The 21,775-nt window shown below is 39.1% G+C and overlaps 1 protein-coding gene across 1 annotated transcript in view; it reads left to right on the top strand.

Moving 5' to 3' along the window:
* The window catches only part of VGLL1 (vestigial like family member 1), a 32,181-nt gene extending 13,105 nt beyond the window's left edge, over nt 1-19,076 (top strand). Inside the window, exons 2-3 of the mRNA XM_082263819.1 lie at nt 7,394-7,798; nt 18,308-19,076. Coding sequence (XP_082119945.1) covers nt 7,394-7,798; nt 18,308-18,381 — 479 coding nt within the window. The 3' untranslated portion in view covers nt 18,382-19,076. The remainder of the gene's footprint in view (nt 1-7,393; nt 7,799-18,307) is intronic.
* Nucleotides 19,077-21,775: the final 2,699 nt, after the last annotated feature.

Below are 21,775 nucleotides of genomic sequence, written 5' to 3' on the forward strand. Positions count from 1 at the left end.
AACAGTTGGGGCTGTATAATTCTTTGATATAAGTACATTATAAAAAGGCATTGCGTACATTTAAAGGACATCTGTCAAACAGTTTTTTTGTATATTTTCATTTTACCTTATTGAAATATAAGCAACAGTAAAAGAATATAACGAAGAATATAACAAGGGGTAGATAGAGTAAGGGACCATGAAGCAAATCAAATGAGAAAGGTGGTAACTCATGGAAAGAAATAAGGTGGTGATTGGCCTGGTATCATCTAATCCTGTTCAGTGCCTTGCCACTGATGGACACATACACTAATAGATTACATTAGCAAAGGCATAATCAATAGACAAATATTTAGTGGATAGGTAAACTAGTAAAGACTCTAGAGGTAGAGTGAAGTCATTAATGAGTATATGTCCTGATGTCTATGAGAGTCGACAGTCAGATTGCTGGTTTGAAGTTGTTGATGTGCCATGTGTGCATTGTTTATGTGTCATGTTGTACCATACTGTGTTTTTGAATGCATCAATGATTTACCAAATGTTTTTACGGGGAGGTGTGTGCTTTAAGAAAGGGTCCCAGTACATTTCTAAAGATGGGGGTGTTTGACTTTAGTAGCATCAATGTTGTCAAGAATCACTAGTTTATGTACCATATGGGTTAAAATTTGACAAATGAAAGGAGTAGGCGATAACCATTTTTGAATTTATTGGCTGTACGTATGCAAAGGTATTCACGTTTGGTGGGGGCCAGGATATTGGATTTGGAATGGGAGCCTGCAATAGAAGTAAAGTGAAAATGTCCTAGGTTGGGGGTCAATTTCCTATATCCACCTAGATTAACCAATAATCTGAACATCTGCTATAATAAGGCAGCTATATAAGAACATCTCCATAGCAGAATGTCAAGATTACTATGTTGTCCATTTATCAATGTAGGCCTCTGTTGGGGTTCTTGAAAGCATAGTATTTTTTATACATAACTTTAATATAGGCGTCCATCTCAGAGCAAAAATTAAGCATTAGTCTGGTAGGTATGGTTATAAAGGAATGTGACGAGAATAGCAACATCTTCGATAAAAATTGTTTCGAAATTAGAGGCTGTTTAATCAGGGCTAGGCACCTGTGCAATGGTAGAGTGCATGACAACTCTAGTAACCTCCCTAGGAGTGGTATGCTTTTGGGAAATTCAACCCCTACTTTAGAGTTAAAAAGACTTTAATATAAGCGCAAAAAAAAATGACAACCACATCTTTGGAATTACGTTTGATAATCCCTGACTTGTCTCTAATAAATGTTATATTCCTTCGGTGTTAAAACAACAAAACCATATCTATGTGAAAAGGCCATCAATGTTATTTTTGAAGAGTGTACATTTTTAAGACTAATACAACCCAAACATTTCTGAGACCTACAGCATACACTTATAAACTCCATTTTCCATCTTCCTAAAAATGTTATCAGCAAAAGCAGCTGGCCTTATAGGCTCTCTATAGGTTTCTATAGTGTGACACCTAATGGAAGCAGAAAGAAGCACCTGCCTGAATGTCATTGGAAGGGGACCCGACTCGCTTTTTATCAGTGGATTGACATAAAACAAGCATCAAATTATTAACTCCACGAAGACAAATCATATCTTTTCATACTGATTTTTACATATGCAAGGTAAAATACCTTGCCATTCTAACTTCTATCCTAAATACTCTTCCCAATCACAGTGATGCTAAATATATGCAGGGTCATTAGCAGTAATATGACTTCTCTGAAGCTAGCATGCAACTTAGAGATTTACAGTATAACAAATCCCTGAAAAAAAAAAACCCTTAAAAAGTATTATTAACAACGCTCAGTGTTTCTTTATAGTCATCAAATTAGATTCAAACATTTACATAAAAAATACAAACTATCGTCTGGACACTTCATTATGTGTCTTTAGAACAAATATATTTGGTTTAAAAAATTATGCTATGCTATAAGCCACAGCTCATATCCTCATTAACTTGTTAATTATGTATTACTTAGTTACAAATAGATATGAAGTCAAATTTAACTATAATTTATAGAAAGTTTAAGTAGTCTCAATCATTTGCAAGTGTTGGTATGGATGCGCATAAGAGCTTCCCTATAGTGTGAACTTGTAGTGGTTAGTAGGTCTCACTAACCATTAGTGAGACTTGGTAGCCATAGCACCAAATGTAATTACACATTAACCTGCAATTAGCATTTATCAGACTCTTTTCTCTTAAAAAGCATGCTAATTAAATGGGACTCAGTAATCACTCTGAGAGCCATTAGTTTGTCCTGATACTCCCAAATTGGAGTTTTTTTTTTTGTTTTTTTTCTTTAACTCAAACCTCCAGACAATAACATCTGTGATCAGGGCTGCATTTAACATAATGGTGACCAACAAAAAAAGGGAAAGAAAAAGATGGGGCTTTGCAGGCCAATGGTGCTCATGGGTCAGAGCCTAGGGCAGCAAGGTTCAAGTGGGCAGCACCAATCCCAAAAATGAACACGTTGAGTGTAAAGTTTCCCATAATTTTGATATTTAAGGCTAAATATAAAGAACTGTACATGGAAACAATTAAACATCTCTACTGTCTCTTGTTGGGTGGTCTATACAGTTATAGCATATAAAGAAGATCACAATGGCACATTGAAGCACATGTTGTTCCTAAGATAATCAGAGGATGGAGCTTGTACGATGGCATCCTCTTTTGGGTGTTTGTAGGGCAGCATAATATCTAAATACGGCCTTGTCTGTGGCATCTATGTCAACAGCAATATATTTAAAGTGGATCTGTCATGAGAGAAGAAAGGGGGTTGCCATTGCTGGCTCTTTCTGAAAATGCTACTTGCCTGGCTGTTTCTGACTTCAGTATTTTTAAGTCACAGATTGGAATTAAGCATGCTTTAAATGAGTGTCAGTGTTTCTTATCTCTACTTGTTCTGGGGGAAGTTAACACATCAGAACCCGTGAAAATTGGCTTGCCTGAGCATTTAAATATGACAAAAAAGCGCACTGGTACTTCACAATCCTTCTTTTCTTTCTAAAAAGAAAAGGAAAATGTAATCGCCATGCCATCCTCATCTGTGCTTCAGAAGTTCCAGCATCACTGGCTGCATAATTGTTCCAGTTCAATAACTGGAAATCACAGCCCCAGAACTTGCACCTTTAAAGGACAGCTCCCATTTGTTAACCCTGGCTTACTGCAAACATTGTACTCTCTTTGTGGCTGAATTGTTGATCTGATTGGCTCTGGGTTTCCAAGGACATGTAGATAGCCACTAGATCCCTGGTGCCCAACTTGTGGCCCTTTGTTATATGATGTCTGCCCACGGACCTCAGCAGTCTGTAGTGGGAACATTGATTAGGGTAATAATAATTGATCTCTATTAGCCTCATGTAACATGTTCTTAGATTTGTATTGTCTTTTGTAGCATATCCCTGGCCAAAAATGTAGCATGCTCACACTTTCTGACTTCTTTTCTCTATGAAGTTTTCAGTTTCTGACAGTCCTCTTAAGCAATACATAAATTGAACCTTATGTGCTGTGATGATTTGGTGTAGCCAGGAGCCACACTTAAGGCCCCCTTTAGCTCTTAAGTTGACAACCACTGCACTGGATGGAGAATATGTGGATCAATTACTTTCAGAATTAGTGTCTTGGTGTTGGTCAACTTTGGCATGGAACTATGAGGATATGTTGGTACTACTCCCAGTGCAGACAAAGGCTCATGTAGAAGGTTGTTGTTTCCTTTTGTTTGACCTGCTTTGAAACACACATCAAATGCAGGTCAGCAAATTCCTATTGACTTCAATAGAGCAGTGTAATTACAAGTCAGAGGTTGCATTTGATCTGCTTTGTGTTTTTTTTTTTTTAGGTGCAGCATGGCCTTTAGAGGTGTATTTGAACCGCAGGCAAAACAGGGCAAACCCAGCCTTTTCTTTTCAAATTTCCATTTGAACATATTAATTTGAGCAGCATTTAAATGGAAAATGCTGTACTTGACAAGAATGCCTATCTACAGGAGCCCTATAAGACATATACTGCATGGGGTTGTTTAATGTTAAGGTTCAGTTTGAAGGTTAGATTAGTTTAATGTTCAGTCAAGGGTTAGGGGAATTAGCAATGGTTACAGTTAAGGTAAGGATTACATTTTAGGGTGAGGTGTTGGGGAAGGCGCATTAAGTCACCCTGCCACAAACCTGGGAAAACCAAACATGGGATATGATGACAAAAATGTATAAGCAGAGGTAACCTTTAGAGACCTCATGTTAAAACAGTCAGTAAATTTAAAGATGTAGACTGCTGAAAATATATGCAATATCAAAACATTTTGTGTAAAAGTTAAACTTGGTCACCGTATTCTCTATTCTTCAATACACTAAGTTTGGTTAAAATAAATATTGTAAATCTCAATAAAATTAAATCAAACCTTGAATAAATAAAAGTGATAGAGAGACTACGTTCATTAATACCTGACTACAAGGTAATAAATCTGATGGAGAGAATCTATGTTGCGCTTTTCTTTCAACCTAAGATAAACAACTCGTGTTCTCAAATAAACATTACCATGAATAATGCAAAGGCAATAAAATAAAATCATGTGAGAGAAAATGTCCAATAAGAATGTGTCCTTGAAAACCAATAAGCATGTGTCCAAGTGAAAAACTGCATGTGCAGATCAATACTCTAAGCGTGTCAACTCCAGCGCACCACCACCAAGAGATGGAAGCCTCTTACCAGAAAATACATGACCCTTGCCAACCGAGGTCATGCATAGGTAAAAAAAACAAAAGTGGAGGGGTTTGTTTGGTGCCTCAAACCAAAGAAGATGGGACTTTGCGGGCAAGTGGATGATAATAATAAGTATATAGATAAGGTATATACAAAAAAAATGGTAGTAGGAATTAAATAAAATAAAACAATGATAATTTATTGAACAACAAATACTATTTCCATGTATTGTTAAACAACGTATTGGTGAACAATGTGCTTGGGGGGAGACCCAAGTGTGAAGGAAGTAAGAAAGGGGGTGATTCAAAAAGAATCAGTGACAGTAGTGCAATAGTCTCTGAGTGTGACTTTTAGAGGAAAAATCAATATTTATATTCAAACTCAACTGCCTATATCTCTGGATCTATGGATAATTCTGATATGCAGCCTTCACAGAAGGTAGCCTCTGCGTTTCCATTTTTCATCATCTATTTACTTGTAATTGCCAAGGATTTAGACAGGTTTAGTTTCAGGACGGATTTCAAGGGTTAGTCTAAGCAGTAAGATCACCCACTTAGGGACCAGGCCTATTTCTGACACTTGTAATTTACAAGTTAAAATCAGTATTTTTTGCTAGAAAATTACTTAGAACGCCCAAACATTACATATATATATATATATATTTTTTTTTTGTTAGCACAGACGCTTGAGGATAAAATGGCAGTTGTTGCAATATTTTGTGGCACGTGGTATTTGCGCAGCCATCTTTCAAATGCAATTTTTTGGACAAAATACATTTCACTGCATTTAAAAAAACTAAACAGTAAAGTTAGCCCAATTTTTTTCTACAATGTGAAAGATCATGTTACACCGAGTAAATAGATACCCAAAATGTCATGCTTCAAAATTGCGCACGCTCGTGAAATGGCGACAAACATTGGTACTAAATTTCCATAGGCGATGCTTTAAAAATTTCTACAGGTTACCAGTTTAGAGTTACAGAGGAGAACTAGGGCTCATATTATTGCTCTCGCTCTAACAATCGCAGAGATACCTCACGTGTGGTTTGAACACCGTATACTTATGTGGGCGCGACTCGGAGGGACGGGGCTCTTTAAATTTTTTTTATTATTTATTTTACCTTTTATTTTTTAGTTTTACACTGTCCCTGTAAAAAAATATTTTTGATCGCTTTTATTCCTATTACAAGGAATGTAAACATCCCTTGTAATAGAAATAAGCAGGAAAGGTCCTCTTTAATGTGAGAGCTAGGGTTAAAAAGACCTCACATCTATTTTGGAAAAAAAAGACCTCACATCTACACTTAAAAGCGAAAAAAAAAAAAAGTAATTTTTTTTATCATGAAAAAAATGGGCCCTTTGAGATCGTTGGGCAGCGTATGATGTCTCTCCGGCCCTCCAAGGCCTTAGAGTCGAGTGGGGGCCAGCTTGTGACTTTCCCCGCTACCAATGCCCGTAAGTGGGGGAAAACGAACAGGAAGCAGTGGGAGCGGGGGGGATTGGGGGGGCACCGACAAATCCGCCACTGGGACCACTTTTATGAGTATGAGAACCCCCACCAGGTTTATTGGTTGCTATCTGCTGCCATAACCCTGGTATTTGACATCAAAGTAGCGACATATAACTGTGGCGGGCGGTCTGGAAGTGGTAAAATGAAGAGTTAGGTTAGCAGGGTTAAAAAAGAGTTCAAGTCTCCCCCCAAATTACAGTAGCTACTGACTTTTAATATAAGGACACTTACCTGCTCTAGGATCCAGGGCTGTCTTCACCCAAGCTGTTTCTTTAATACTCTTTAGGTTTGAAATAGTTATGGAAAGTTTGTGATTTCTATTCGCTTCCTGTGTAAAAAGACAGCACCATGCTCCCAGCAACAAAAACAAATGTACCGTGCAAATCAGTATCCGTACAGTAATCAAAATATAATACAGCAATCATATAAAAATGTGAAAGTTAAATTAAGGGGTTTATGTACAAAAATTTGCTTTGCAAAAGTGTCACTAATTCACACAGGTGCAGCAAATCTTCACCATAATATGCCTAAAAGTTTATTCCCTAGAATTGTCAATGTCATCTAGTGGCTATAATGCAGTATTTTTCCTAAATTGCCTTAATCCAGGAAAAATAGTGCATTATTTCCACTAAACAGTGCTGAACATCCTAGGTAATAAACATACTAAACAAATTACAGTAAAGATTTGTTGCACCTGTGCAAATTGACACATTTGCACAGCAAATTTTATATACATCGATACTTAAAAGTCACTTAGTAATTAAACATAGCAACTCAAAATGTGTATTGACTAAAATTACATTATTGGAAAGACGGATCAAATAGATATGAAATCTGCAGCAACTTATACTAGGTGTTCTCTTTAAGTCGTTATGCCTGTTTAAAATTAGCAGTGTGCACATACCTCAACGCCATATGGCTTGTATATAAAATCTGTAATTAAAATAACAGAGCTGTACAATTATTATATAATTATTATCATAAAATAGAGCACAGCAAAGTTGGTTACATAAAATTCTCACATCAGACATTAGTTTCAGATAAACTACATTACTTACTCAGTATGTGTTCCCAATATGCACTGTGACTTGAAATAAACTATAGTATTACTTTTCTGAAATGTTGTTATTTTTACCAATTTGCAGTTTCTGTTCTTGACATTTCAGGCGGTAATGTGTTGGTGGAAGATTACACCTGGACAAAGCCCTATCAATCCAACCCTCCTGTTCAGATGACATCTCCTGTATTATCACCGCTAGGCTCACCGTCTGAACACTACCCATCCACAGCAGTCTACCAGCAGCACCAGCAGCAGGCAGATCTCTGGCATTTCCACCATTTTGGACCCCCTAGCCATGTTAATTCTGTGTATCACCACCATTCAGTCCCAGAATTTCATATGGTTCCAGGACCTGATGGAAAATGTGGCTCATTTCTTAATCTCCTGCAGCCTGAGAGATATTCAGGTCAGCTGCAGGAGTCCGCATCAAAACCTGATCTCCTCACATCCGCAGCTACTGGGCCTTCTATATCTGAATCAAATGTGAATCAAAGAACTCACACACAAGCAGGTATGTTTTTGCCTTTTAGTGTTAATGTGTCTGTCTGTTAAAGTGGATATATCAGATGTAGTGCTAGTGTGACGTTTTACAACTTTCAATGACTTCAACGGTGAAATATATGGGGTTGGGTTTCCTGGTCTTGAGTAAAAGTTAGACGCCCCACGTTATTGTGGCTTTTACAGAAGGAGAGGCGAGGAAGACAAGAGAGAATAAGAAGTGATGAGCTAATCAGTTTAAAAACCAGATCGATTGGCCATTCTGACCAAACCAAATTTGTTTCTTCTTGAGGGCCAAGTTCACCTTTTCCAGAAAATAGCCTATGCACTCAAGAGGCCTCAGTAGGTATGAAAAACTGTGCAGCTTTGTAAAGCGATCATTTATTTTAGTGCCATACCTGTAGGCCAGCCATTTGGGTCCCCCAGGAATTCTGGCCAAAAACTTCCAGCTAGCAATTCTCAGATCCTGTCTTGTTGCTAAGACTAACAGTAGTTGTATGCCCACTCCCAGCATTACAGGAATTAACCACTTTACCACTGGAGGATTTTGCTGTCTTACGTCTGGGCCACTTTTTGCGATTTGGCGCTGTGCGACTTTAACTGACAATTGCGCGGTCGTGATCATTTGATCACCTGTGCGTTTTTTACTTTTTGCGCTATAAACAAAAAAAGAGCGTTTATTTTGAAAAAATAACGATATTTTTAACATTTTTTTATATGAAATTCCCCCCAAAAAATGTAAAAATCTAATTTTTTTAACATTTTTGGCCAATTTGTTTTCTGCTACCTATGTTTGGTAAAAAAAATCACAATCAGCGTATTTTGATTGGTTTGCGCAAAAGTTATTGCGTTTACTAACTAAGGGAAAGATTTCTGTCATTTTTGGTGTTTTTATTTTTAACGAGTAATGGCGGCGATCTGCGATTTTTTTTTTGCGGGACTGCGACACTGCGGCGGACAGAATGGACCCTTGACTGACCTTTTTGACACTTTTGGGGGTACCAGTGACATTACTGCAGTAATCAGTGCTATATATATGCACTGTTACTGTAAAAATTACACTGGCAGGGAAGGGGTTAATTTTATTGGAGAGGGAGGGGTTAATGTATGCCTGGTGCTTACTAACGTGTGTGGGGGGAGGTGACTGAGTGAGTCAGGGACAGATCGCATGTTCCGCTATGCTGAACCATGCTATCTGTCCCTGCCTGTCACTTAGGAGATCTGCCCGCTTTGTTTACACAAGCGGGCGGATCTCCACACTCGATTCCCCGACGATCGGGGAAGAGCAGCGGCGATCGCCGCCGCTCCTCCCCTGGCCCAACTCCCGCTGTGACTGAAAACAGCGGGAGCGCGCCTCCGGCGGCGCGCGAGCGCAGCCTATAGGGGGAGGAGTCCAGCGACGTAGTACTACGTCGCTGGACGATAACGAGCCACATTGCTGCAGTAGCAGCAATGTGAGCAGACCTAAAGTGGTTAATACCAACAGTTTTCATGCCCTAGCAACAAGGCATTAAATGGAGATTGCTAACTGGGAGTTTTTATATAGCTTCAGGCGGTTGAAACAAAAGGTTCTACAGATATAGAATATTTTACAAAGCTGCACAGTTTTTAATATCTACTGAGGCCCCTTGACTGCATAGGCTATTTTCTGGAAAAGGTGAACTTAGTCTTTAAAGCCTAATTCCAGCCAAACTGATATTTTTGTAAAATTTGAACAAAATAGGGATGAGTTTAGATTTCAGTCAGGTTTTTTGTTTCTGCCTTTTGTATTTTCCTTATGTTCATTTGTAAAGATTTCCCCCTTTACTTTCTATCACTCTGATGCCCTTACAAGAAGTACAAGGGTTCAGTTATCTCTGCAACAGAAAGGCAACTACAGCAATAAATACATTATCAGAATTTTTTATATATTTATTTTTTTTGGAAAGCGGGCATCAAGGGTCATCACAAAACATGCCTATGTTATCATACAGACTTGATGTGTCCTTAATTAATATTTAGTTTGTCATAATGCAGTATCCAGGATCCAGACACTTGTCAGAGATTTTAACCTGTCCCTACTCTACTATATTTGTAGAATTACCTGTTGTCTGAGACTCAAGGGAACCACACCTCTTCAAAGAAATTCAAAAAGTATGTATAGAGAAAAGAACGGGATTTTCAAAGTACCCATACTATTATTGTAAAAAAAATAATCCAATGTTTCATTATAAATATGTGTTTAAAAACAATTTCATATAGAACCATCACAAAGAATCCATGCGGCTACAATACATGTGCATGTTCAGCTCAACATGTTTTGCCAATCGCTGCCTTTTTGCAATTAACTTTAGAAATATTGTATGTAAAATCACTGGTGTAAAAAAAAAAAAAAGATCTTGCACCAACAGGATAATCTGCAGGGATATCAGTATACCATAGGGAGGGATTTGGCCCAACAAGGTGACTGTTACTTTTGTTTTGAGGCCATGGCCTCTCACAGGTTGGATGCTGGATCAGCATCTTGTTACTTACCCTGCTTAAGTGCAACTATGGACTGATGGTCATTTTGCTCTATATGATAAAATTACAATTGCTTAACCCATGAGCTTGACTTTACTCGGGCGAGAGACAAAAGGGGTTCTTAATCTGCTTGTTTGCGTGTTCCTTCATCCTCAAAACAAAATTAGCAGTCACCTTGTTGGGCCGTATCCCTCCCTATGGTCTACTGATATCCCGCAGATTTTCCTGTTGGTGCCAGCCCCTTTTTTTTGGCCTGTTAGCATAATTAATGAGTACTCCAGTGATTTTGCATGCAGTACTAAAAGTCTCTAAAGCCTCCTGAAGAAGCCAGTAATTGGCAAAACATGTTGAGCTGAAGCTATTGCATAGGTATTGTAGCTGCAGGGATTCACTGTGATGGTTTTATATGAAATTTTTATTTTTAAACATATAATTATAATAAAATTTTGGATATTTTTACAACAGTTGTGTCGGCACCTTGAAAATCCAATTCCCTTCTCTATACATTTCAAATCTCTAAAATATTGAAAAACGATAGCAGAAAAAGACCAAATAGTCCATCGAGCCTCCCTTTCATCTACAAAGCATCGATATTTCTTCATCACAAGTGTGTTAAATGTACAACTAAAGTCTCCTGTATGACAGTCTAAACAAGTACATTTGTATCTCACTTGCTCTCCTCCCCAGACAGTGCAGCTCACAGTGGGAGGGTTTTAGCATCATAGGCAGTTCTGTCAATCTAGAAAGAAGTGGCGTGGCCAGGTGCAGATTGACAACCTACAGTGACAGTGCTGATAGCAATGCCTCCCTGCAACATTTTCTTCGATCCAGCATAATACAGGAAGACACAAGAAGCAGTGCAGCATCGTTACCACACAATCATAGGAACCTGCATTAGGTATCCAGGTCCAGGTATCCCGCATTGTCGGCACCCCTTGCCGATTCGTCCATTGGCTTTTGGTGCAGGCACGGGCATCTACACTAAGGGCAACAGGAAGACTGCCCATTTCCTACTGTGCATGCTCAAGTTGCGCAGTGCTTTCTGAATGGTCCCGCTGTCTTCTGGGACCTGTGATTCTCCCAGAAGGCAGTGGGGGGGGTGGTATGGAGGAGGGGCTGGAAATCGCCGAGATCGTTTTGCGGCAATATTACCCGGAAGTAGGAGCAAGCACCTGGTTTTGACAGGTATACAGGGAACAAACAAGAAGGGTTTTCCTTTTTGGGTGGAGCTACCCTTTAAGTTGTCCCCTGGCCGCGCTGACACCTTTCCTGTTCTATGTATGTCCTCTGTGCTCCTGGGGCCTTTGAAGTTCCATATGAGTCCCCTGTACTACAGGTCCACATGCAGTTGCTGCGAGCACAGCACATGCAGAGGTGTAAGGAGGACACACAGCAAAAGCCACTGTCAATCACTCTGTGAAAGAGAGGGAGAGACATGTTTTTTGTGTTATGTGTTCGGTGTTTGCAGCAACTGCACCAAAATTTGGAGTACAGAATGAGAGCATAAATTGAACAGGTATCAAGCAGTGCGGTCAGGGGACAAGTGAAAAACCAAGTTCCACGGAGGACATTTAAAAAAAAAAAAAAACATCAAACACATGTGAGTCTTGATATTTTTTTTCTGATTGATAAAAAAAAGGCTTAATTTAACCACTTCAGCTCCGGAAGGTTTTACCCCCCTTCCTGACCAGGCCATTTTTTGCGATACGGCACTGAGTTGCCTTAACTGACAATTGCGCGGTCATGCGAGGCTGTACCCAAATAAAAGTAATGTCTTTTTCCCCCACAAATAGAGCTTTCTTTAGGTGGTATTTGATTACCTGTGCATTTTTTATTTTTTGTGCTATAAACAAAAAAAAACACAATTTTGAAAAAAAACAAACAATATTTTTTTACTTTCTGCTATAAAACATACCCAATAAAAAAATGATAAAAATCCAATTTTTTCATCAGTTAAGGCCAATATCTATTCTGTTACATATTTCTGGTTAAAAATCCTAATAAGTTAATATTGATTGGTTTGCACAAATGTTATAGCGCTTACAAACTATGGGATATATTTATGGACTTTTTATTTTTTTAATTGCTTTTAATAGTAATGGCGGCGATCAGCAATTTTAAGCGGGACTGCTACATTGCGGCGGACAATTCTGACACTAAGTGACACTTTTTGGGGACCAGAGACCCCAATACAGTGATTAGTGCTAAAAAAATGCACTGTTACTATATAAATGACCCCTGCAGAGAAGGGGTTAACACCAGGGGGCGATCAAGGGGTTAAATGTGTGCCTAGGGAGAGCTTTCTAACTGTGGGGGGAGTGGATGCACTAGAGCAGTGGTCCTCAACTCCGGTCCTCAGGGCCCACTAACAGGCCAGATTTTAGGTATTACCTTGGGGAGATGCAGACTAGAGTACTGCAATCACTGAGCAGCAAATTATATCACCTGGGATGGATTTCAGTTATCTTGAAAACCTGGCCTGTTAGTGGGCCCTGAGGACCAGGGTTGAGGACCACTGCACTAGAGGACAAGGTCTCTCTTTTGTTCCCTGACAGAGGTTTGCCTTGTTTACATAGGCAGACCGCCGTTCTGTCATTCGGCCGAACGATCTGCGGTGCTAAATTGGCTCCCACAGTGTCCAATCACAGCAGGAGCAGCGCTACGCTCTTCAACACCTGCACAAAATCACGTAAATGTACGTGATTTCACGCAGCTGGGCCGCCCTGCCGCAGTATATATGCGGTTGGCAGTCCAGAACTGGTTAATGGAAGGCCATAGTTCTACTTTAAATTGAGTTTCTGTTGACTGACTCGCTATGTCTGCTGGAAGTCTCTTCTATGCTTTAACTTCTACTACTTCAGCTTTCCTTCTGTTAGTTTCAGGCCATACTCCCCATGTTCTTTATCTTAGATTCATATTAAAAGAACCATCTGCTCAAAAGTGATATATCAGTTTTATGTGGACTGATATTTTTTTTGTAAAGCCTTGTTGAAATTACTCACTAAAAGGGCCAAATCAATAGAGAGTAATGCATGTAATATTTTCATTACCATGCTTTATGTGCTAATTTTTACAAATGAAAATTATCTTCAGCTCTCTGAAGCTTTTATAGCACAGAGCATTGAGCTGCATGCTTTATTTTATCTTGTTATCGATTGTTGTGGTCTTTTTTATATAAAAGTCAATTAAATAAAAAATATCGCCATCATTTTTGTCCCATAAAACACCGCTACCCTTTGGTCTGTTAATAATTGTGTGGATCTATGAGGTTCCTGCTGAAGGGAATATGGAACCAATGCAATGAAAACTTTTGATTCATGAGAAAATAGCAATTCATAAGAGTTAGAGGCTTTCAATACACAAACCATTTAATACTATTTCAAAATCACGATTTAGCACTAATGCAATATTTAAATCAGGGTTTCTCAACCAGGGTTCTGTGGAACCCTAGGGTTCCTCCTGAGGTTGCTAGGGGTTCCTTGAGAAATGGGCAATTTCTACCTCTCAGATAAGTTTCCAATGACACCATTGTTCCTTTTAGCTATCTGTAAGGGGGTAATTCTTCCCAATGATGACAAGACAACATCCTTCCCACTGTCACACTATTGTGTCTTGAGTAGATTTTAAATTTTTAGCAGGGGTTCCTCAAGACCAGAAATTTATTTTAAGGGTTCCTCTGTGTTGAAAAGGTTGAGAAAAGCTGATTTATATGTATGAATTTAATGCTTTTAATGAAAATTATTGTTTGATACATTAAATAACAGAGTTTAGATAATTCACACAAATTAGTGAATTAGGACTATATCGTAAAAATGGAAAATGATAAAATAAGAAAAACTTAAAGGAGCAATCTGGTTCTATTTTTCTTTTTATGGAAATAACAAAAATGATATTTGGCTGCTACAAGCAACGACCTCACTAATATTATTTTCTCTGCTCCAATTTTCATACCTATAGTCCAGTGGTCTCCAAACTTTGGCCAGAGGGCCAGATGTGCTTGCTTTTATTCGGCCCTTGCGGCACTATTTCATTCACTGACACCAATGAAGGGGCACAATTCCTACCAATGATGGGGCACAGTTCCTCACAATGACACAAATAATGGGGCCCAATGACACCAATAATGGAGCCCAATGACACTAATAGTGTGGCACAATTCCTCCCAATGACACCAACGATGGGGAAAAATTCCTCACAGTGACACCAATGATGGGGAACAATTCCTCCCAATTACACAAGTGATGGGACACAATTTCTAACCATGACAACAACAATGGGGCACAGGTCCTCCAAATGACTCCAACAATTGGGCCTGTTGACACCAATGATGGTGTAGAATTCCTCCCAATGTCACAAACAATAGGGCACAATTTCTCTCACTGACACCAAAGATGGGGCATTGTTTACTCCAACTGATGCTGGGACATTTTCTACTCCAGATGGTCACAGTCCAGCACCCCTAAACTCTGAAGGACTGTAAACTGGCCCTTTGTTTATAAAGTTTGGAGACCCCTGCTATAGAGCAATGATGCTGACAGAAATGAGGTTCCCTGCTTTTTTAGCCTCTTGTATCTGGCAAAATCTCAATGTCATAGCCAGATCAACTAACCTTAACGTGGTGTTAAACCCAAATATATAATTTGTATAATATTGCAGCTTATGAGTTCTTGGATATGGTAAATGCATTGGTTTTCATAGTCTGTTATTTCTCAATGTCCCTCAACAGACCAAGTTGTCCAGCAAAGGTAGCTATTAGATAGTTGAGACAAACCATTTAACACTGACATGGGTGCTTACAATGTTTTTATTAATTTATTTAAAAATTGTTGCTGTAACTGCCTAAAATGTATGTTACCCCAACATATCATTTTCCTGATATGTGTCTCTTGTACCATGTACGTGTATGAAAAAGTATCCTGTACTCTTTATATTACTTCCTTTATGGGAAATACCTGGTGATCCTGCCAGTGTTACCACTTTTCCTCTTTGCATTCTACATTAGAGCACAGGGGTTGAATTACTTAAATTGGAGACTGCACAATCTGGTGCATTGTAGCCAATCAGCTTCTATCTTCAACTTGTTCAATTAGGTTTGGATAAGAAAAAAAACCTGGAAGCCGAGTGGTTTCTGTGCAGAGCTTCGCTAGATTTTGCAATCTTTAGTTTTAATCTACGTTTCCACTATTGCAGCTACAAAGTCGCGCTACTTCTAGCGCGACTTTGTAGTGCGACTTGTTTGCGGCTACTTCTTGGGACTTCAGTGCGACTTCCTTCTACGAGGGACAAGTCGAACTGAAGTCGCCCAAAAAGTAGTGCAAAACCCTTTTTTCAAGTCATTGCGACTCAAGTCGCAGAAGTTAGAACGGATCTCATTTTAAACAATGAGTTTTGGCTTGTCATGCGACTTGACATGTGTCAAGTCGCACAACAAGTCGCAATAGTGGAAACGGAGCCTCAGTAAATGAACCATACAGTCTGCCTGTACTCCGATGGTCAGACTTGTGCTGACACCCCCCCCTCCCTGCAGAGCTGATCATTGGGAAGATCAGTGTACTGCTGTTTCTATGCTTCCTGCTAACATATCCCATGCAGTCTCCACCTCCAGTTCCCTAAGCCCCTTAGACAACTAAAAAACAGAGGTCATGTGATTACTAACGAAAAAAGAAAAAAAAGGTAATTTTAATGTTTTTATATACAGTATATACAGTATCTCACAAAAGTGAGTACACCCCTCACATTATTGTATATATTTTATTATACCTTTTCATGTGACAACAGTGAAGAAATGACACTTTGCTACAATGTAAAGTAGTGAGTGTACAGCTTGTATAAGTGTAAATTTGCTGTCCCCTCAAAATAACTCAACACACAGCCATTAATGTCTAAACTGCTGGCAACAAAAGTGAGTACACCCCTAAGTGAAAATGTCCAAATTGGGCCCAATTAGCCATTTTTCCTCCCCAGAGTGTCATGTGACTCATTAGTGTTACAAGGTCTCGGGTGTGAATGGGGAGCAGGTGTGTTAAATTTAGTATTATCGCTCTCACTCTCTCATACTGGTCACTGGAAGTTCAACATGACACCTCATGGTAAAGAACTCTCTGAGAAGCTGAAAAAAAAGAATTGTTGTTCTACATAAAGATGGCCTAGGCTATAAGAAAGTGCCAAAACCCTAAAACTGAGCTGCAGCATGGTGGCCAAGACCATACAGCAGTTTAACAGGACAGGTTCCACTCAAAACAGGTCTCACCATGATCAACCAAAGGAGTTGAGTGCACGTGCTTAGCGTCATATCCAGAGGTTGTCTTTGGGAAATAGACATATGAGTGCTGCCAGCATTGCTGCAGAGGTTGAAGAGGTGGGGGGTCAGCCTGTCAGTGCTCAGACCATATGCCGCACACTGCATCAAATTGGTCTGCATGGCTGTCGTCCCAGAAGTTATCCTCTTCTAAAGATGATGCATAAGAAAGCCCGCAAACAGTTTACCGAAGACAAACAGACTAAGGACATGGATTACTAGAACCATGTCCTGTGGTCTGATGAGACCAAGATAAACTTTTTTGGTTCAGATGTTGTCAAGCGTGTGTGGTGGCAACCAGGGGAGGAGTACAAAAACAAGTGTGTCTTGCCTACAGTCAAGCATGGTGGTGGGAGTGTCATGGTCTGGGGCTGCATGAGTGCTGCCAGCACTGGGGAGCTACAATTCATTGAGGGAACCATAAATGCCAACATGTACTGTGACATACTGAAGCAGAGCATGATCCCCTCCCTTCAGAGACTGGGCCGCAGGACAGTATTCCAACATGATAATGAGCCCCAAACACACCTCCAAGATGACCACTGCCTTGCTAAAGAAGCTGAGGGTAAAGGTGATGGACTGGCCAAGCATGTCTCCAGACCTAAACCCTATTGAGCATCTGTAGGGCATCCTCAAACAGAAGGTGAAGGAGCGCAGGTTCTTTAACATCCACCAGCTCTGTGATGTCCTCATGGAGGAGTGGACAGGGACTCCAACCTCAGGCAACCTGTGAAGCTCTGTTGAACTCCATGCCCAAGAGGGTTAAGGTAGTGCTGGAAAATAATGGTTGCCACACAAAATATTGACACTTTGAGCCCAATTTGGACATTTTCACTTAGGGGTGTACGCACGTTTGTTGCCAGCAGTTTAGACATTGATAGCTGTGTGTTGAGTTATTTTGAAGGGACAGCAAATTTACACTGTTATACAAGCTGTACACTCACTACGTTACATTGTAGCAAAGTGTCATTTCTTCAGTGTTGTCACATAAAAAGATATAATAAAATATTTACAAAATGTGAGGGGAGTACTCACTTTTGTGAGATACTGTATATACACATATATTTTGTATTTCTACTTCAAACTGAATGGGTTGTTTTACAAGGCAAGGGTTCACATATACTTTAAAAAGTGTCAGCTAGAGTTTGACTTTAATTTGTTAATCAAGTCTATCTAAATCTGTTGATGTATCTAACACTACCCTTTACCCAGACTGACAATGCTGCTGTCCAAGGTGTCTCCTTTGCGCCTTCATTTAGAATGGAGATTACCCCAAGACAGAAAGTATGCCACAGACCAGATTACCATGTGAAAATAAGGGTAGCCCCCTCCCCCGCCACAAAAAAACAGCCACCATGTTAACGGATTGGTGAGCTGCAATTTATTACATTTTTGTTTTCGGGTTTAATACTGCTTTAAAGCAACAATAATGACATAAAAGTTTCAGAAAACAAGTGTACCTGAAAAAAAGAAAGGGAATACTTAGCTGTTTCGCTGCCTAAACTCTTCTCTGTTCAGTTAAAACATTGAAAAATAGTACTTTTTACTTTACATAATTATGGCTGAATCTAGTGTTTTCCCTAGAGTTTGCTCTCTTAACTTTCAGAATCAGATTAAAGATAATAACATTCTTACTGCAGTTTGCTGATCTGTCATAACAATGAAAGTACAATTTTATTTTTCAAATTAGTGTCTGTAATATTATATATTTTTTCACTTTAGGTCTTCATGCCCAGGATAGAAGAAAGGAGTTTTTCCACGCACAAGAGAGAAGGAAGGATTTATATTTTTATTAAGTACTTATTTCATCTTTGTAAAGTGCTAAGAAGTTACTTTCTGGACATTTCTGTAGCATCCGCTGTACATTACTATTGTACATCAAAGGACATTTTAATGAGTTGACCTCCACATGAAAACGATGATTGTTTTGTAGATATCTTCTTTAAGGATGAAATAATGGTACTTCTTTATTTGAGAGACACTTTACAAAGTTTTTACTTTTTGAAGTCATACAAGAGTTGTCATTTGTTATTATTTAGCCACTTGGTGGGCACGCTATTCATCTGAAATCTGTGGATAGACATCATTCTAAAAATTGTTTCTGATATGTTAATTAAACGTATTTTGGGAATATGGATTGAATAGCTCCAGTTCTCAGTAAGAATAAATTAATATGTCAGACTCAAGGTAATATCTTTAAATAGCCTGAAAGCAAGTTATATGGATTCTACCATTCCAACTCTATATACAGTATGTATCACATTATCAATGCAAATTAAGACAAGTCAATGTTAGAAGGAGCCCTGAAAATTCAGAAAATTTGATAATGGAAATCTCATAAATTACCCATTACCCTAGATGCTACATCCATGATGTCAGGAACTTATCTGCATATCATTCATATAACCACGCAGTCAGCCATTTGGAGAATGGCCGGGCATTGAGCATTTTGTGGTAGGTCAGTTCTTGCTGACTTATCTTTATAACAATTCTTCCTTTGGTGTGCATCCTAATTTCCTTGCTAGCTCCCACTGCTTTTGGCTCCCTATGATCAGGGCTCCCACGAGTCTACTTCTGCATCTATACATACACACAAACATTGCCTAATGCCCTAAATTGTGCTTCCTACCTAGAGAGCATGTCCACAGGTTTATTTTTTAAGAGCAAATTTGACCACTCTTAAAGCGGCTCTTCAGTTATTTTTCCATCTTTCCATCTATTAATTCCTTTGCCCTTGTTGATTTAATTTTGGATAGTAAAACATTTTTTTCTGACAGTAAATACCTTATACAGCCCACTTCTTCTTTCTTGTATGGTAAAAAGCCTAGACTAATGACATCATGCACAGCTCCCTCTCTAACTCTCGTGAGAGTTTGCCAGCAAGGGAGGAGGGATGAGTCATAGGAGAGCCAATTATAACTGGGTGTGAATCTTTGCTCTTTCTAGGATCCACCTTTGTTGTTTACCTACTTGTTCTAAACATTCTTGATCTCCACCTGACCCTGACCTTGAAAACCAAATCCTTGCTCTCTGCTCTGATTTTAATGCTCAGCTGTGGTTACTGTTGGTGATGACCCCTGGCTATGCTCCCACCCTTTGGCACCATGACTACTCTCTGAGCAGCTTCAGGCACAATTTCACTGTCTAGTCCAATACCTGGAGATCTGGTGTACCCACTAGCCATGGCTCTCTCCTGTGGGTCAACGGCCAGGAGATGAGCAATGTATCAGTAGTTTGTGTATCTGAGTTGTTACCCATACCCTATACACACAGTATATCTTTGCTTGCTTATCTGTCCAGATGAGAAAACATATTCTGCAGATTTGTATTGAAGCAAAGAAGACAAGTTGGCAGCTTTAAACAGAAGTAAATAATTAAAGTGTTTAATAATAAGCAATTGTATTTTTGTTGGTGACTTAAAAACTGCTAACCCTGACAAATAAAAGGGTGTGTGACCTAACATATTCTATATTTTGGAAAACCTAGGGATCTTGCATTTAAGGATTTGTTATGGAATTCACTCAGTAAATGCATGCAATACGTTCATCTGTATTTTATGGCAGATCATTTCAAAGAGGGTTCACCCTATGTATATTGCAGTTGTTGATGAGTGAGTCTAGTTAGCAACATTTTTGTTCTCTCTTTGTTGCCTTGAATGTGGCTGCTAACCGCTAATGGGTGAATCCCCTTTGAAAATGGTAGATGAACAGGGTGAATCCTCTTTGAAAATAATAGCGAATGTTGTAAAATACAGATTGAAGAATGTCCTGCAGACATTTGCTGCAGAATAAATCCTTTATAAATAGACCTTTAAGATGAATGAAGTTTTTTTGGCTGTTTGTTATTTTTGTGTAATGTTTTTTTTTTTCTTCTTTCAGCTCTTTTTGTATTATATTGTTAATCTTTATTTTCAAATGTCATTTTACAGATAGGATTTTTTTTCTATAATATATTTCTATAATAAGAAAATGGTCATTGGTCATAAGACTATAATACAAAATAAAGAAGTATTTTCAAATCGAATTGGAAAATATTCAGGTTTTCAAACTGTGTATATTTTGTGCATTTTTATATTATTTACCTTTGATGCTTGTAAAAAAGATAAAATTCCCTTTAACTGGTGATAAATAAGGCCCCTATTTTGTGGAGCCTGCTATCATCACTGTTACAGGGCAGATTCTAGTTCCAGGTCTAGTTTGATTTGTTGTTGTCTGACTTTTTGAATAATTTGCAAGCTTCTAAAGTTTTGAATGTTTTAAGGCCAAAATGAATAATATAGCACACAGACACATCAATGGCCATGTGGCAATCTCACAAAGTGGCGGATAGCAACTAGCAAATAAACTACAACAGTGTACATAGATGCTACATACAGTAAACTGCTGTGCAGGTGCATACAGACAATATGCATATGCCTTTATGAAGCTAAACTATTACTGATGCTCTTGCCTCTACTGTCACCCCAAAACACCTTTCCTACGAGCAACAACAAGCTCTTCCTACACAGCCTCTTCCCTCACTAAAGAGTACCAGACCTTGGGGAAAAGCTGTTATTTAAGTCAGAGGGGATGCAATTTTTCCAATGTTTGAGTGGTCCTTTAGTGGTCACATGACTCCCAGAAGCCTTTTTGGAAAAACCTTTATGATAGTGAGTATAGGTGGGGTGCCTACAAGAGGTGTGCCCACTATATATTGTTTGGGGGAGGTCAGTATAGGTGGTGGGGGGGGGGTCAGTAATGGTAGGGTGCCTACTATACAGCAGGAGCCAGTGAATATAGAGTGAATATAGAGTTGAATAGCATCTATACAGTATGGAGATAATAGGGGTGAGTATAAGTGGATTGATTAAGCATAGGGAAGTGCCTATTATATCATAGGAGGTGAATATAATTCAATTGTACAGTGGGGGGTGGGGAGTATATGCAGAATGCCTACTATACAGAAGAGGGAGATGTGTTTAGGCAGAGTGCCTACAAAACAGCGTTGGAGATGAGTATAGGTGGGATGCCTACTATACATTGTGGGGTGGTAAGCATAGTTGGGGTACTCACTTTAAAGCTAGGGGAGGTGAGTATTGGTTGGGTCTCTACTATGCAGCGGGAGGCATAAAACATAGGCCAGTGTACAGCAAGGGATGAAGATAGGTGGGGTGCCTACTATACAGCCATGAGATAAGTATAGGCATGCAGC

This window comes from Pelophylax lessonae (genome assembly GCF_965119305.1).
Source record: "Pelophylax lessonae genome assembly, chromosome: 7".
NCBI classification, from domain to species: Eukaryota; Metazoa; Chordata; class Amphibia; order Anura; family Ranidae; genus Pelophylax; species Pelophylax lessonae.